Here is an 18,159-nt window from a genome sequence, read left to right as displayed (position 1 = left end):
GTTTTGAAAGAGCACGCCACCTTCATTTGCCGGCCATTGGAAATATTACTTACTTTTATTTATCTTATAATAAAACTAAATCGACAGTAATATACTATTAATATGTAAGAATATTGTGCTACTTACGTGTAATAAACTTCTACAGCGCCAAAGGATAAATTAAACACAAACCTCGCACATCGAGGTTCAGGAAACGCTTCGCTGTGGTATGTATGATGATGGCGATGGCGGATTGGCGGGACGAAATGTGAATGTGAAATGACGTTTGATAGTTTGATCGTTACAGGAAATGGACTTAGCGGAAATACGGATTCTGTCTAAATCCTGACCCACTACTTTGTGCCGTGTAATTTGGGTTGCCTATATGAACTTGAATCGGCGAAATGGGCATATTGCCAAATAAGGCAGTGGATAGGTAGCCGGTACCGGTGACTTCTTCCGTATCCGGTAGTTGCCCTTTATTGGTTAAGCAATTAGGGAATCCAACGATCTGTCAAACTATTCCAATATGTCTGGCGATTGGCATGCAATACATTGAAAGCATATGATAAATATTGTTTTTTAAGTATTTAAAGTAATTTTCGTATATTTATATCCGCCTAAGTATTGCTAACATACTTCTGTGACATAATAAAAAATATTGTTTACATCAATAAACTAGAATAAGTACTTAAAAAGTTTTATTTAACTAAGTAATTTGGAAGGTTGAAGAAAGGTAGGTTAACAAATTTTATATTTCAAAGTTTAATAATAAATTATATTAAGCATCCCTAAAATAGATTTTTTACTTATGTATTTTATTATTTTAGGTTAGTTAGTAATAGCTATGCCACTAACATGTATTGTAGTGAACTGTGGAAGCAGGTCGAAAAGGGATAAAGTATCTTTTTTTGCTATTCCCAAACCACTGAAGTTTAAACATGCTATCCACTTGAATGAATTAACTGTTAAACGCAGAAAAAAATGGATAAGGGCCATACGAAGAGCAGACCTGACAGAATCAAAATTAAAATATCAAAAAGTGTGTTCCAAACATTTTATTCAAGGTTTGTCAATAATTTTCTATAAAGAAATAATATTAATCTTAATATATTTCAATAAAATATTGTAGGTGCCGTGGCAGTTAGTAGGCATTCGCATCGGGTAAAATTTTTTGGAAAATATGAAAATATACATTGTTTTAAGCTATTTTCCCAAAAAATTTTACCCGATGCGAATGCCTACTAACTGTGTATCTACGTTATATAATTTTGTTTTAGGACAACCTGCAAAACTTGAAGATGTAAATGATCCTGATTGGATACCAACCCAAAATATGGGTTACTCTAGGGGACCTGTAAAACGAAAGCAGGACCTTGAAAGACTGGAAAGAGTAAAGAAAAGATCTTCCACAAAGGTTTCACAAGAGGACAATGATACATTTATTGAGGTATACTAATTAAAAGAGAATGTCATTAACTTTAAATTGATTTGGAATTAAGGGGATCCGTACAAAGTTTCGGCTACAATGCTATTTAAATCGGATTCATTCTTTTCAAAACCTGAGAAAACTAATAAGTATTTTTGAAAAATTTAAATGCAGAATGAAAGATTACTTTATTACCGAGGGCGAAAGTCCCTGAAAACTTTTATGTTTATTTTAATAAGTTACAGGGGTGAAAAACTAAGAGAAAATGTAGTGTGTTTTTTATTTTAAAATATCTCATTCAAAAGAAAACTTTTTATTTATTCTAAGGGACTTTCGGCCCTTGATAACAATTTAGTCTTTCATTCTGCGTTTAAATTTTTTAAAAATATTTATTTGTTTTTTCAGGATTAAAAATGGTGATATTTTCCAAATCGAACATTCGTTATCTTTATCATACAACGCACTGAGTCGAATAGAATATGGTGATAAGACAGTGACAATTTTAAATATTTGACATGGCATCAGGAATATTTTGAGTTATTGATTAAATAATATTGATAGTGTATTTGATGAATAATTGATTGAAGACGTGAACTTAATAAAAAGTTATTTATTGTTTATTATTTATGGAAGATCCAGGCGGGGAATACACCAGTATATATTCTGTGATCCAAGTATTTTGTTGTTACAGATGTTCAAAATTGTAAGCGTTCTATAGTAACAATATGTAACAATATATTATTAAAAAATCACTTTTGCTCGATTGGGTGTTAGTTTTTGTTGTACAATATATAAATTATTACAATCACTGAATACATAGCTAGTGAAAAAATTATCATATTAATTAACTGAATTAATAATTTAAGCCATTATGCAAGTAACAGTTATCCAAGAACTTTCAAAAGCCATATTTTTAAAGTTAATGATGACATTGTCAACTAATGTTTACATATCCATACCAGTGAGAATTTTACTACACATAATTTGTCATGTAAAGACAGAAAAGGTAGGGATAGCAATAAAATATTTGCGCTTACACTCTTAAAGGGAATTTTAATTATAGAGATCAGTGTATAATAGTCGACAGTACATGTAAAAACCTTAATTACTCTGTTACCAATGTTGTATCGGATTGTGAAGACATTATAAAAGATCTAGGTATTCAGTTTGACTCACAACTAACCTTCAAGATTCGTATAAATGTAAAGTATATGATTTTATAATAAGAAACTGTCATAAGTTTGATATTTTGAAATTAAAACTGTTGTATTTTTGCTTAATTCTGTTAAAGCTTGCATATGGTTCCACTATAAGGATCCCAATTTATAATCAATTATGTTTGTTACAGAATGAAAACAATACAGTAAGTGAAAGTAACACTACAGCAATGTATGAAGACAGTACTGGAACCGAAACTCAAACTGAGTTAACCTCAGATGATATTGAACAGATGGCTCAACAATTAAAATTTGCAAATAAAAAAATTGACGAGTTGACTCGCAGAATTAATAAGACCATTTTAAGTTTCGAGTCACTAGAAACGGACAATCCGAAATGTTTATATTATACCGGTTTAAATTTTTCTGTTTTGAAGTCAGTATTTGACAGAATTAAACCATTTATTCCATCATCCTCAGTAACTGTTTTAGATCCCTCTCAACAATATTTGTTGACATTGATGAAAATGAGACTTAATCTAGATTTTAAATATTTGGCCTACCAATTTGGCATTTCTCAATCAACATGTTCCACCTATTTTAATACCATCATCTCAATAATGTATCAAAGATTTAAAAATAGCATAAAATGGCCAGATCGGGAAATTATTAAAAAAAACATGCCTTCTTGCTTTAGAGAAGTCTTTCATGATAAGACCACAATTATCATTGATTGCTTTGAGGTGTTTATCCAAAAACCAGCTAGTTATTTAACCCAGCAGCAAACATGGTCAAACTATAAACATCATAACACAGTTAAATTCCTTATTGGAATTACTCCCCAAGGCTGTATTTCATATATCAGTAAAGCATGGGGAGGAAGAACATCAGATAAACAAATAGTAGAGCTCTCTGGTTTTTTGGATAAAATAGAACCCCAAGATATTGTGATAGCAGATCGAGGTTTTTTAATAAAAGAATTTTTAGATGTGTTACAAGCAAAGCTAGTAATTCCAGCTTTTACCAAGGGGAAAAAACAATTGCTTCCACTAGAGCTGGAAGAAACTAGAAACATTGCACAGGTTAGAATCCACGTAGAAAGAGTTATTGGCTCCATTAAAAATAAATTTAATATTTTTTCAGAGCCACTTCCGATTTCTATGTTAACCCATGTTACTGATGGTATAAATATAGTTGATAAGATAATTTTTATAGCATGTGTTTTGATTAATTTATGCCCTCCTATTGTTCCAATTTAATTAAATTTAACCTATTTCACCAGATTGTCGCCTTTTTAGTATTTCTTTTAATAATTTTTGGTACACATCTGAAGTGTCACTACGAAAAACAATCAATGACACCTTTGGCCAAAACTAGGATATATATATGCCATGTTGTCGAGGTTGTCAGTTAGTTTTGAATTATAAATAGCTACAGCAAGAAAACTTGCATTGTTTCAGACAAAATCAAACAAGCTTATATTTTTCTAAAACTTTTTTTGTTGGTTTTTAAATATGTTAAAGTAAAAAGTTCTACTCACAGATTTGGCCGCTAATTGTTTAAAGAATTAAAACTCTTTTGTATACTTAAATAATTTTAAAAATATTGAATTCATCATTTTACAAATCTTTGTTGTGGGGAAGCTTGCAGTTCTGATGATCTATTGTTGTTAAATCGGTATAATATAAACAAAATTGGGCATTTTTGTCTGTTTGATTTATAAATAAATAAACATTTTGCTTTATGTTGTAAAGTACTTTATAATCAACTATTTTCAATGGGAAATAAGCCACAATTTTACCAAAAAAATGATTTTATTAACGTTTCGACGCCCAAGTCGGGTGTCGTCAAAATACAAAATATTAAATTAAACAAAAATGTTATTGCTTAGTAAAAAATTCTTCTAATAATTTATTTAATCTGACTCATTTATATCAGCAATTCAGACATGGATTATACATTTTAATGAAGAAGACTTTAAAATGATATTGCCAATATTGATGAGTTGCGTTCCTGGGACGACTTTACTAAAAGATAGTAAATCATAATATTATCATTCGAAAGTGGTAGGTTTATTGGTCAAAAGGTGGAGAATAAAAGACAAAGACTTCGGCTACTTCATCTATTTATTGAAGACATTTTTGTTCACTAATTAGTGAACATTACCAGTTCATCTACAAATGAGTTTGATAAATAACAAACATCCATAGAAAAAAAGCAATGCAACTAGCAAGTTGTAAGTAAAGCAGCTAGTGAAACGAACCATTGAGAAATGTAAAATACAGACATTAAGTTTGTAAAAAACTAAGTACAGTTAACAATTTAAAAGCCAATACAAGAGCAAGAGATCATGTAGTAACATAATGATTGCATAAAAAAATTGCAAAAAATGTGTTCAACTAGAACGAAAATAATGTCCAGAATTCAACAATTCCAGACAATAATTTGCATTCAAATGATTTAATTTTAACTTTAAGTAGCATTCTTACAATAATGACTGTGGCTAGCGTATATTATTTATGTACACCTCATTGGTTGTTTTTGTATTTTGATATTAATAAAAAATTTGTGACAATTTTAATGAAAATAAATCATATGAAAACTGAAAAGAATGTATTTATTTGATGTTTCGGAGACTGACCTATATCAACCGTAGAATGAATTGTAAAAATATTAAGGAAACAAAGTTTCAAAATTTCCTCTTAAAAGTATATGTATACTATGGTACACTGTACTTTTGTATGTATATATGGAATAAACATGGCTCGAGGGAAACTTTTGAAGGTCCAGAACCTTTCTGTGGCATCACTAATGATGCTACGAAAAATGAGGTTCAGAAATGGCTGATAAAGAATCATCAATAGAAAAGGAGAACCACTCAAGTTCAAGTCTAGACTAAATAAAAAAAAATAATCAAGAATATTAATAAAAAACTCAAACAGTTTCATGAACCTCAATAAACGAGAGATGAAAACGGTCACTGAAATGGTGACAAGTAAGGTGAATGAACCATGGTGCAGAAAGTGCGAAATGGAAGAAGAGAGTGAATGGACTCAATAATGATTATGAAAATAATGGAAACATGAACCATTAAAATTTTATGTGGCATAATCATGAAATAGTTTCTGGTTGCATATTGAACATGTCCACCTAGTTTTGGGTTTTTCTAATAAATTTACACACCCAATATGGAACCAGAAAATATTACAATTCTCATATGAGCATTGAACCATAGGTTGGCCATCATCGACATTATTGCAAAAACACCACTTTGTTATATTGCCACCTGGTACTCTAGAAGTGTAATAACGTCCTAAAAGTTCAGGCATAATTACTTTTGCATGAAAATTTAGGACTTTATCTTTAATTTCTTCCCAAAATTTTATGTCTGGTAAAACTCTTTCGATAAATATAAAATTAGGACACCAGACAACAAAGTCACAATAATTAAGTTTACAAATAAATATTTGTGCTTGCACCTGGTAATAGTACTTATGTTTTTTATTCATTTTTACTGTACCAGTTTTATCACATTCAAGACAGGAGTCCTTTCGACTTGCATACTCCTGTAAATTTCCATTTTCTCGAAGAGAAAATGGACACTTTACTTCTAAGGTACCCGCAGCACAACAGTCACAATACACAAATCCATCAGGTGAGGCACCTAACTGAGGCCATTTCATGCACACTACCAAGCCAATTGTATTCACTATAAAGTCTCTATGATTCCTGCTAGTTTCTTTTTTATAAGCATCAATTGCCAGCTGTTCGTGATTTATCCCCCATCTTATTGCCCTTGTAGAAATTTTGCGAGGGTAACATATTGATTTGATCAAAGATAGGGATGGTTTCTCCACATTGGTTCTACAGACATCTTTAAAAATTGAAGCTGTTACTCTACCAGTCCTTTGTCTATACCACTCTGCACATTTCCTTTGGTCCTGTGTCTTATCTTCTATTTCTCTTCGTATATTCTGGGTTACCTCCATTTTACATTTCATACCTAGTTGAATGAGATCATCTAGAGGCATTTTTTCATATTTTTTATGGTACACATTAAAAAGGACTGGTATACTAACTTTTTCATTATTTTCATCTGACAGTTGTGACGCAAATGGCTCTACATGCCTCATCAAAACAGCGTCACAATTGGAATTTTGCAATTCTTGCAGCAAGTCCAACATTTCGCTATCATCCATTGGAGGAATTTCCTTATAATTTTTTTCTTCTATCACTTTCCCCCAGTCTAGTGAAGCAGCTTCTATTGGATGTGTACCACTTTGCGTTGGAACTGGCCAAGTTGATTTGACATCTGTATACGCTACATTCTTTTCATTTTTCTGCTGCTTCAAATATGCTGCATGCTCTGCAGCGTACAAAACTGCTGTAACATGGCTACATACTTCCCCAAGACCTGCCATGCAAGTACAATGCGCAGTACAAATACTACCACCTGTTTCAGCGATAATCCAAACTCTTAATTTGGTTTCTCTAGCTCTCATTGAATGCTGCACCTGAAACAAAAAAATTAAATCAATTATCAAGGCAATCAATTATATTAAACCCTAAGACTAAAAAGTAATCTCTTTAATATTGATTATTAACAAATCGGGTATTTTTTCTTAAAAAATTTGAAATACAGGTACTACTCTTACCTTGCCTATTAAAAGCACCAGATCATTAATAACTTTAAAACCCACTTTTTCTACAAAGCCAGACTTGAAATATTTGTAAGCTGCTAAACTTTTATAAGCTCTCATTTGTTCATGGGTATAAAAGCTGTGAGTAAAAACAATATAGGTCAGAATGTCCATGGAAGCTATTGGTGGCACATAGGTAAGTCCATAATCAAAATCGACTTCACTTAGAGCATATGGATCACAGTTAAGTTGTTTGATTTTGTCCAAATATCTATCTGCGGCTTCAGGAGAGCTTATTCTTAGTTGGTCCAAATACGAACTTTCTTTTAAAGCCATATTTGTAATAAAAACAAAAGTCCGACTCTCACAAATAATATTGCAATGTTGTCTTGAAAAAGACAGTTTTTCAAAGGGTACAAGTAACTAAATAAAACAATTTTAACACCAACTCTACAACGAAAAGCACAAGTGCAACAATGCAAGTAAACCAGCAAAATCGACTGCATGCCATACGACCGCCATTTAAACGTCAAAATAGTCACGTGGTTTGGATTGCCTAATTATAGTATTTTTACTACAAAAGCGATATTACGTAGGTCAAAATTTTTGACGTAAGAGAACTGTCAAAACATTAGAATGTGACTTTCCATTATTGCATGTTTATAATAAACATGGCAATAATGAAAAGTCACATTCTAATGTTTTGACAGTTCTCTTACGTCAAAAATTTTGACCTACGTAACATGATACTATAAATAGGGAGTTTTTGTGCACACAAATACGTAAACGTAACGCATCTTTTTGACATATACGCTTGCGCATTAATGGTTGAACTCCCGTATCGCGATACGTATTACCTAAGGTTACGGGCTGGTACGTTAGGTTCATACGCATCCCTATCGAGCCGAAAGTCACCGAATGCACACGAGGATCTTGCCCGATTACCTACCAAATGAACATTTCATCAGCGTACTCCCTGTTTATAAACATTTTAAGGTTATATTGGTTATTGGTTTAGTCTATTTGAGTAAAATTATTCTGTGTTTGTAATTCGAAACTGGAGCTTCATAATAGATTTAAAATTTTATTGTTTTTAAGTTGTCTATTAATAAAGCAAAACAAACAAATCTTGTATTAATTTAAGAAATACAGTGATCACCACAATTAATAACTAGATAAACAAATGACCTAGTTTCAGTAAAATTTTCAAATAAATATTACCACACTATTTACATTATACCTACTGGAATTCTGATGTAGGTATACAATAATTTACAACTAAAAAGTAGGTATAAACAAAAATAAAACAATTTTAACCTAAGGAAAAATAATATTTTTATATTTAAATAGAAGCAATTAAAACCATACAATTTCATCATTCATTTATCTTTTTTTACATTTGTATATTAATTGTATATTGTGTGAACATTGTTTTATTTTTTTAAATGTCAACGGAATTTAAAAATGACTTTACGATTTGCTTTACGTTACGTTAAGGCAGTTACAAAAACTACCTATTTTAACATTCATCCTCTACGACACGTTAGTTGCTTTACGTATACAGAGATGCGTACGTTACGTAGCAACAAAAACTCCCTAATAACAAGATATTATATTGGACATCCGGAAGTCGTGACGTAACTGGAGACCGGCAAGTTCGTAATGGTTCGTAATCATTCGTAATGTCCGATTACTTTGAATTGTTCGCGGTTGTATTTTATATTTTATCTTTGACAGTTATTTTGACTGGAATCTCGACACTAAATTCTTTTCGAATACATTGAAAATTAATGTTATTTTGCTAATTGAATAATTTCATCACATAATGTATACAAATCCCATTTAACTTTAACAAGAATTCAAATTCAACTTCCGGTCTCCAGTTACGTAATCAATGCGCGAACTCGGACGTATTTAAGCTACGGAAAAATACTATCTGAACAATATCCCTTCGTTGGCTCAGTGTAGATGGTCTTTAAGTTGTGATGGAAACACCAAATAATAGTAGCAGAGTTTATTGATGAGACTTACACTATGGATGTTGACCCGGGGTACTTTGAGTAGAGACTTAAATGATGAGCGCTGAAGACAATCACTCGCGTTAATGAATTAATATTAATTGAATTTCTAGACAAGAGATCTTAGTTTTATATAAGTTTAAATTGGGTCAATGTAAACACGGGCCCCGCGTGATTTTGTGTATCTAATTAAGGTAAATTGTTTATCTTATGTCAGCAACTTTTGGCTGATGTCCAAATTATATTATTGATAATTGACCAAATGTGTATGTAATTTAATTAATTACGTGTGTGTGTTTAATAACAAATAAATGCATTCGATCTACTGGGTGATAAAATGATACTGTCCAATTTCGGATATGAATACTGAATATTTGATATTGGACATACTGCGGAATCGGGCAAAAACTGGCCCAAGTGTCAATACTCAAAGTTTACATATAAGTATTACATAAAATAGTCAAATTCAAACATGTTAATAAATAAATAGTTTAAGAATAATCAACAATCTTCCAACCGTACTCTAGCTATCAATGTCCGACTCTATCTCTGGATTAAAATTAGGGCAATTGGATGAAATTGTGGAGAGTGGGAGGTCGGCCTTTGAAGTCGACGGTACATTGTTATGCCGATTACTACTTAATACAGGTACTTCCTGTTCGTTAGTCTGAGTATGTGGATTCCCTGAACGACATAGTCGTACAACAGGACGGTATTTCCATAACGTGAGTATCCCAATTATTACCATTATAGTAATGGTCCCGGTGGCTACAAAATAATGCCAATTAGATTCTGGAATCGATTGCCACTGCGTATGCGTCATTTCTTGTTCTAGACTTTCCTCCTCAAGTAACGCGTGACGTAGCTCTCCTCCTGGTATGTCCAGGTAGGTGTTTAGAGGCATGTTAAACCTGCGGGGTGTCCTCGCCACCAATTGGGCCACGGGAGTGATTGGCGCCTTCAGGTAGCTTGTTACCGCTCTCTCCATCTCACTGCTAGTGGGGAGTAATGTAATATTTTTCGTTTGGGCGATACATTTGGGTGAAAGTTTCAGGAATGTGACTCGTTCCAGTACTCTTTCGCTCCGATTTCCATCGCAAATAATGGATATGTGTATCGTGACTGGCGTGATAACGAGCCAGAGGTTGGGGGTACCCATCTTACTCCATTGAGCTGTCTGTATTGTCCTGGCTACCACTGGACATGTGCTATTCTTAGATCGCTCATAAATTTCTTCAAGTATGCAGTTTGGTTGGGTATCCATGTTCCTTATAGCCGTTGGTGAGCACGCTATCTGCGTCTTTGTCAACAGTAAACATCTTTCCCTATCTTCTGCGGTCAATTCGAAGTAGTGCAGTGTGTTATAATCTACGACCAGTAGATTCCTTGGGGCGACAAATGTGCGCAACACCGACCCCTCAACGTTAAGTGGTATGGCCGTGACTTTCAGCATGCTGTACTTAATTTTCCCTGTCACTATGAAATAGCCGATGACTGTTATATATCTGTCGTCATGACTGACTTCTGTTTCTATAATGGGCTGTCGTCGTATTTCGACCCCTTGTGGCAGTATCTGCCCTGCTTTCTCTATCAATTTGGTTATCTCACCCGGTTTCACTATGTCAATGAAGTGTCCGTGGTTATAGTGAAGGTTTAATATTCCCTCGTAAAATTGAGTATATTCGTTTATGAACTCCATAACTTGCAACGCTATCGTTTGTATTCGCAACGTGCTATATTCGGTTTCTAGTCTCTGTGCTTTGTCTTCTACTTCGTTAAGTCCTTTAGATATTTCTTGTAGGCCTGTGATTAGTGCTTTGTTAAACTTGTTCATTTGCTCGTTTATCCTGTTCTCTGTGTGATTGATTGATGTTATTGTTTCTAACATTATCTTCGCTTGATGCTGTGATCCCTTTATTAGCTCCTTTTGGTTATTGTCTAATGCTTCAATGTTACTGTAGGCTTCGTCATTGACTCCAAATACTGAGGTTAATATTGTTCCTAATATTCCTCTTCTTTCCCTTGCTTTTATTTTTACTGTCAACCCCTCGCTTACTGATTCCGCCTTTCTTTGTCCTTCCTCTAACTTCCCTATTATATCCTTACAATTCACGATTTTTATATCCTGACACAGTTCTCGTACTCCTTGTATCATATTTCCTATTAGTTGGTGCTCTGTTCGAATTCTTCCCTTTTCTAGTAACACCTTTATTCGAAATGTTCCCCGGTCTATAACGACCTCTCCAAGATCTTCTGTGAAAAATCCTGGTTCCGGATTATATATTTTATACGGTTCTGCCTTTATGGGTTTTAACATCGTTAAAAACATTATAGCTACTAGTATTTTCTTCCATCTTAGTGCTGCTGCCTTCTTCGGCTTTTCCTGTTTCTCTTCTTCCAGTCGTATTAGTTTATGTATGGGTCTTTTTGTCAGTTTCCCGTTCGCCTTTCTCACTGTTACGACTCTGGTTAGTCCCTCCGCTCCAGGGCCCTGATTCTAAATCAAATTTCGACACTAAACAAGTCGCTTTCAATATGGCGACGGTTGAAATGCGATTGTGCGAGCCTTGTGGATTTTAGTTGAACTAACGAAGTGACGTCATGAAATAGCGACTATCGAAATTAATAGCGACTTTAAAAAGGGTGTTGATATTATAATTTCGACTGTCGAAATTATTTGACACGGAGATGAACGATTGGCCAAAAGCGAGGTTAGGTTTAGTTTAGATGTGTTTTGTTTATTTCTTGCAAGGAAAACTAAAGCAAAAGGTATTATAATATAGCTGGGTTTAATTGAAATTTGCTTGTTTTGAGGAATTAGATAGAATAGTATTAAATTAGAAATATAATAATTGAGAATGTCCACAACATGAATCATCAACTCAATGAAAGATGTAAGGTAATAATCTGGGAAAATTAGTAAAAAACAAGAAAAATTAATTACCAGCTATTTTATTGCTTAAGACTTCCTATATTAGTAATATAGCTGTGCAAGGTCCACAGAAAGTGTGCTATTTTGTTTATAAACAAATTAGCGCTCCGAAATCTTTTTTTATTATTGCTCTATAACTCCGAAAATTTTAACTTTAAACCAAAACACTCACATAAAAATTGACAGTAATTCTGCACATTGATAATTTATTCCAATTTCCTTCGACGGAAATTTTCCTCGGAAAATTCGGGTTTTCCAAACAAAATCTTTAATTTTCAACTAAAATTTGAGGGAAGTAATTATTTATCAATAATTAAATAATTTGGTGACAGTGACATAAATCTTTTTTGTTATAAGTGTCTTGAAGATATGAAAATTTGTATGTACAAAGAGGACCGGAATTAAAAGGTATCTAATGGTTCAAAGATTAAAATCCTGTTGTTTATAACTCTGTCACAAATGCCGGTCAGATTTGACCGGTTATACCTGGAATCACTCCTCGCAATTCAATTTGTTTTTCTTCGAAAAGGACACAGAAGCCGTGCCCTTTTCAACAGCGTTAACTTAATTTAATTAAATCTAATATTTTCTGAGAGGTTCTATTTGTTTATAAGCCAAAAAATTGTTTCTTTATAACATTCCTGAGACCGCTCAAATGGTCCAATTTCAATCCTGTAAGGAACGTTGAATAGGTATAGTGCTTTTTTATACGAAAATCATAGTTATTCTGGTGTATCATAATCTTTCTGGTTATTATTTCGACCGAAATTTTTTAATTAACATTTTAATTATTGCTAAACTATTGGTTAGATTGTCGCCGGTCTCCTGATATACAGAGGGGGGCTAAATTATGGAATAAATTCATTTTCTCTAAAATTTTTTACGATTTTAGAGAAAAATCCCGAAACAGGTCGATTTTTATTTTTAAATTAAATTTCTTGGCATATATTTCAAACTAGTGACGTCATCCATCCGAGCGTGATGACGTAATCGATTATTTTTTTAAATAGGAATAGGGGTTCGTGTTGTAGCTCATTTACAAAGGCGTTCAATTCTCTATTCAGTATTATAAACATTAATATCATTATTTATACAGGGAGGCCAAAAAAATTTTTGAATTAAATTAATTGACGCAAGAAGAAGAATGCATGTAATTTATTTAACTCAAAATACATTCTATTGCTGTCAGAAAATAGAAAAAAATGTTTATTTTGCAAATAAACATTGCTTTTAGCTTAAATTAAATGTTCAAACTGCCAATAGGTAGGAGGGAGGCTGTTTGTGATTTAATTTAAGCGAAAAGAAATGCTTATTTGTGAAATAAACCTTTTCTTCTATTTTCTGACAGCAGTACAATGTATTTTGAGTTAAATAAATTAAAATTCAAAAATTTTTTTTGGCAACCCTGTATAAATACCTAATGATAATAATGTTTATATTACTGAATAGAGAATTGAACGCCCTTTCAAATGACCTACCACACGACCCCTATTCCCATTAACAAAATTATCGATTACGTCATCACGCTCAGATGGATGACGTCACTAGTAAGAAATATATGCCAAAAAATTGTAATTTAAAAATAAAAATCGACCTCTTTCGGGATTTTGCTCCAAAATCGTCCGTTTTAAAGAAATGAATTTATTCCATAATTTAGCCCCTCTGTATAATCTACTATAATAAATCTTTCATGTCATTAATTATTTAATTATTGATAAATAATTAGGTACTTCCCTAAAATTTTAATTGAAAATTGCAGATTTTTTGGGAAAACTCGGATTTTCTGAGTAAAATTTTTGTTGAAGGAAATCGGAAAAAAAATAACTTTGTGCAGAACTAAATTACGGTGAATTTTTATTTGAGTGTTTTTGGCTCAAAGGAAAAATTTTAGGAGTTACAGACCACTAATTGAAAAATAAAGAAGATTTAGAAGTGCTAATTTGTTTATAAATAAAATAACACACTTTCTGCGGACTTGTCATACCCCATATTACTAATAAAGTAACGCATAAATTCGTTATTTCGTAAACTGGTTACTTTAAGGAAAATTCCCGAAACACGTCGATTCTTATTTTTAAATTACGGTTTTTTGGCATATATATCATACTAGTGAAGTCATCCATCTGGGCGTGATGACGTAATCGATGATTTTTTTAAATGAGAATAGGGGTCATATGATAGCTCATTTAAAAGGGTATTCAATTCTCTATCCAAGAATATAAACATTAACATAATTATTTATACAGTGTGTTCAAAAAACATTTTTTAATTAAAATAAGTGAGACAAAAAGAAGAATATAATGTAATTATTTAATTCAAAATACATTTTACTACTGTCAGTAAACAGAAAAAAATTTTATTTGACAAATAAACATTGATTTTCGCTTAAACGAAATGTTCAAACTGCCAAGCGACAGGTGGGTGGCAGCTTTAACATTGAATTTAAGCAAAAAACAATATTTATTTCTCAAATAAACATTTTTTTCCTGTTTTCGGACAACAGTAAAACGTATTTTGAATTAAATAAATTACGTACATTCTTCTTTTTGTTTCAATTATTTTAATTAAAAAAATGTTTTTTGAACACCTTGTATAAATAATTAGGTAAATGTTTATATTAGTGAATAGAGAATTGAATACCCTTTCAAATGAGCTATCACATGACCATTCTCATTTAAAAAAATCATCGATTACGTCATCGCGCCCAGATGGATGACGTCACTAGTATGATATATATGCCAAAAAATCTGAATCTAAAAATAAAAATCGACCCGTTTCAGGATTTTTCATTAATGTCGCTGGTTTACGAAATAATGAATTTATGCGTTACTTTATGGACGCACTGTATATGCAATCTTAAGATTCGATTTTAGCAATAAAATAGCTGGTAAATAATTTTTCCCAAAAATGGCATTTTTTCGATAATTTTCCCAGACTATCAACAAGTTCCAATAAACGGGAGCGCCAACCCAAATTCTGAGCAGTCTCAACATGATAAGATTAATATCCCCAGTTGTAACTAATATCGAAATGAATAAGAATCGCTATTTTCTGCGGCTGTCATGGCGGTGTCGAAATGAAATTGCGACTGTCGAAATGAATTAGAATCAGGGCCCAGGGTGTGTTTCTGTTACCCTCGCTAATGGCCATCTGCCTGGAGGTGTATCTTCTTCTTTTATTATAACTATTTCTTCTTCTTTTATGTTAGAGTGCGCCTTATGCCATCTATTTCTCTGTTGTAATTGGTGCAGGTATTCCTGTTTCCAAATTTTCCAGAAGTCTCTTTTTATTTTCTCCAATAATCTCCACCTCGTCGGCATCTTCAAATAAGTCGTAAGCTCTTCTTCCCGATTTGGTGATATAATTTCTCTCCCTATAAGGAAGTGAGCTGGTGTCAGGGCTATTTTCCCTTCAGGGTCTTCTGATGACCCACATAATGGTCTCGAGTTCATACATGCTTCTATTTGTGTCAGCACCATACTCAATTCTTCATATGTTAGAACTGTTTCCCCGATGATTCTTTTCAAGTGATATTTCATTATTCGCACTGCGCTCTCCCATAGTCCTCCGAAATGTGGTGCATATGCAGGTATGACATGCCATTAGGTACCTAGTGCCAGTAATCCTTGTTTTATCTCGTCATCTATTTTTTGATTTTCTTTTTTCAACAAATTTGCTGTTCCTACGAATGTGGTTCCGTTATCGCTGTATACGTTGTTGCACTGTCCTCTGCGTGCCGTAAGTCTCTTGAACGCCGCGATGAATGCATCCGTATACATATCGCTTACTACTTCGAGGTGTACTGCCTTCGTTGACAGACACACAAATACTGAGATGTAGCCCTTATAGCTCCTCTGTCCTCTGCCTCTCGTGGTACTTATTTTTATTGGCCCGGCATAATCTATCCCTGTGTTAGTAAAGGGATGACTCGGGTTCACTCTGTCTTTCGGTAGATCTCCCATTAATTGTTGTGCTGCTTGGCTTTTATACCTCCTGCACCTTAAGCATTTTGCTAGATGATCTTTCACGGTTCTTCTGCCGTTGATTATCCCGTATTTCCTTTTTATATTATACTGTAGTGTTTGTTGTAATCCGCTATGTAGATTTTTTGCGTGACTATCTGCTATAAGTAACTTTGTTAATGCACTATCCTTTGGCAAAATTATCGGATGTTTTTCTCCGTACTTTAGATTCGTGTGTCTCAGTCTTCCGGTGACTCTTAGAATTCCTTGTCTATCCAGGAATGGTAACAATGACGCTAATTTATTTTTCTTGTCTAACTGCTGTTTCTTCTCCAGCTTCTTTATTTCTTGTTTGAAGTAGGCGTGCTGTGTGTGCTTTATCACCTTTAATAGCGTTTCCTCTAATTCTTGGACTGTCAGCTGACTTTGTCCACTGTCCTTCTTTTTTCTGCATTTGTCTGCAAATCTCCTACAGTATGCAAGTACTCTTCTCATTCTTTCTAAATTTGAGAATCTCTCGCATATGTCCTCCTTTATCGTTGTCGTGTGCACCGTTATTTTCGTTTTGACTTCCTCCTCATTGGTCTCTGGTATTTCTTCTGATTCCTGCGTTAAAGTTTTGTTACTAGTCAGCCAAGTTGGTCCCTTCCACCATAGCTCTGCTTCTAATAATTCTGATGCGGTACTTCCACGTGAGAGGATGTCCGCGGGGTTTTCCTTCGTATCTACCTTATGCCAATTTTTCGGTCCTATAACGCCTCTTATTTCCTCTACTCTGTTGGCGACGAACATTTTCCACCTTTTTGATGATCCCCTTATCCAAGCCAGGGTTATCATTGAGTCTGACCATGCATATACCTCAATGTTTTCCCTATTCAATTCTTGTAGGGTTTTCTTCATTAAATTTGCTAATAGCACCGCGGCACACAACTCGAGCCTCGGTAATGTCGTTTTTCCTTTCAATGGTGCGACTTTCGATTTTGCTATCATTAGATTCGTTTTGATTTCTGGGCCTAACACCCTTGAGTAGATTACCGCTCCATATCCTTTCATAGATGCATCTGCAAATCCATGTAGTTCTACTCTGTTTGTCTTGCTTAAGTTGTTCCACCTGGGCAATGTTATTTTCTCCAGATTTACTAATTGCGCCTGGTATGTATTCCACCTGCTTTGTTGGTTGCTAGTTAATTCTTTATCCCAACTGTTTTTTTGCTCCCATAATTCCTGTATGAACATTTTCGCCTGAATTACTACAGGTGCTATCCACCCTAGTGGGTCGTATAGTTTTGCTACTTCTGACAGTACGTGTCTTTTCGTTATTTTCTTTGCTGTCGTTATCCCTATTTTGAATGTGATTATATCTTCTTTAGGGGACCAGTGTATTCCTAACGTTTTCCGTACTTCTTCTTGTTTGAATGCCTTGGAGTCTACGTTCCTCATTTCCTCCGGTACGTTCTCCATTATTTTTTCTTCGTTGCTCAACCATTTTCTGAGAATGAAACCTCCTTTTCTGAATAGTTGTATTAATTCCTTTTGGGCTATTTCTGCTTCCTGCACTGTCTGCGCTCCTCCTAGTATATCGTCTACATACATGTTTTCTTTTACAATTTTCGATGCCAACGGGAACCTCGCTCCTTCGTCTTCTTGTAATTGCTGTATTGTTCTCAACGCTAAAAATGGTGCTGCGGCCGTGCCGTATGTCACCGTCGTTAAGTTATATTCTTGTATTGGGTCCTTTGTGTCCTTTCTCCACAAAATTTTTTGATATTTTTGGTCTTCTTCTGCCATTCTGATTTGTCTAAACATTTTTTCCAAATCCGCTGAGTATGCTATCTTATTGGATCTCCATCGTAATAGTATATTTGTCAAATCTTGTTGTAATTTCGGCCCTGTGTGCATAATATCATTCAGGCTTACTGCCGATGAGCTTTTACTTGATGCATCAAACACGGCTCTTATTTTCGTTGTAGTATCTACTGTCCTCTTTTCTCACTGGATGATGAGGTAGGTAGTACCCATCTCCCTGGTTTTCTGCTATTACC

General features: G+C 33.7%; 4 protein-coding genes across 10 annotated transcripts in view; 2 read left to right on the top strand and 2 right to left on the bottom strand.

The window, feature by feature from the left end:
• The window catches only part of LOC114342280 (transformer-2 protein homolog beta), a 28,185-nt gene extending 27,890 nt beyond the window's left edge, over positions 1-295 (bottom strand). For 3 of the 7 annotated variants that reach the window (XM_050654322.1, XM_028293074.2, XM_028293077.2), the window contains exon 1: positions 127-290. The gene's annotated coding sequence lies outside the window, so the exon portion shown is untranslated. Of the gene's footprint in view, positions 1-126 lie in introns of all 7 variants that reach the window. The other 4 variants (XM_028293078.2, XM_050654323.1, XM_028293076.2 and 1 more) reach the window with 2 other exon arrangements.
• Positions 1-18,159, top strand: part of LOC114342278 (nitrilase and fragile histidine triad fusion protein NitFhit) — a 368,011-nt gene that overhangs the window by 318,785 nt on the left and 31,067 nt on the right. The window lies entirely within an intron of this gene.
• On the top strand, positions 474-5,177 carry LOC126887016 (uncharacterized). The gene is made up of 4 exons (XM_050654318.1): positions 474-715; positions 810-1,046; positions 1,260-1,429; positions 2,757-5,177. The coding sequence occupies exons 2-4, from the start codon at positions 827-829 to the stop codon at positions 3,822-3,824; spliced, it is 1,458 nt and encodes a 485-aa protein (XP_050510275.1). The 5' UTR covers positions 474-715; positions 810-826; the 3' UTR covers positions 3,825-5,177.
• On the bottom strand, positions 4,674-7,760 carry LOC126887015 (uncharacterized). Its single transcript, XM_050654317.1, has 2 exons — positions 7,221-7,760; positions 4,674-7,079 (listed from the first exon to the last, which is right to left on the bottom strand). The coding sequence occupies exons 1-2, from the start codon at positions 7,539-7,541 to the stop codon at positions 5,664-5,666; spliced, it is 1,737 nt and encodes a 578-aa protein (XP_050510274.1). The 5' UTR covers positions 7,542-7,760; the 3' UTR covers positions 4,674-5,663.

The sequence above is a fragment of the Diabrotica virgifera genome, chromosome 6, assembly GCF_917563875.1.
Source record: "Diabrotica virgifera virgifera chromosome 6, PGI_DIABVI_V3a".
NCBI classification, from domain to species: Eukaryota; Metazoa; Arthropoda; class Insecta; order Coleoptera; family Chrysomelidae; genus Diabrotica; species Diabrotica virgifera.
The sequence above is the reverse complement of the archived record's forward strand: the minus strand, read 5'-3'. Positions and strand labels throughout refer to the sequence as shown.

What these genes read in the sequence shown, in the direction of transcription:
- LOC126887015 (XM_050654317.1), bottom strand. Translation starts at nt 7,541, where the DNA reads ATGGCTTTAAAAGAAAGTTCGTATTTGGACCAACTAAGAATAAGCTCT. An exon ending in TGGTGCTTTTAATAGGCAAG is followed by an intron (nt 7,080 to 7,220) that starts GTAAGAGTAGTA and finishes TTTTTGTTTCAG; the next exon opens with GTGCAGCATTCAATGAGAGC.
- LOC126887016 (XM_050654318.1), top strand. Translation starts at nt 827, where the DNA reads ATGCCACTAACATGTATTGTAGTGAACTGTGGAAGCAGGTCGAAAAGG. An exon ending in TTCCAAACATTTTATTCAAG is followed by an intron (nt 1,047 to 1,259) that starts GTTTGTCAATAA and finishes ATTTTGTTTTAG; the next exon opens with GACAACCTGCAAAACTTGAA. An exon ending in ACAATGATACATTTATTGAG is followed by an intron (nt 1,430 to 2,756) that starts GTATACTAATTA and finishes TGTTTGTTACAG; the next exon opens with AATGAAAACAATACAGTAAG.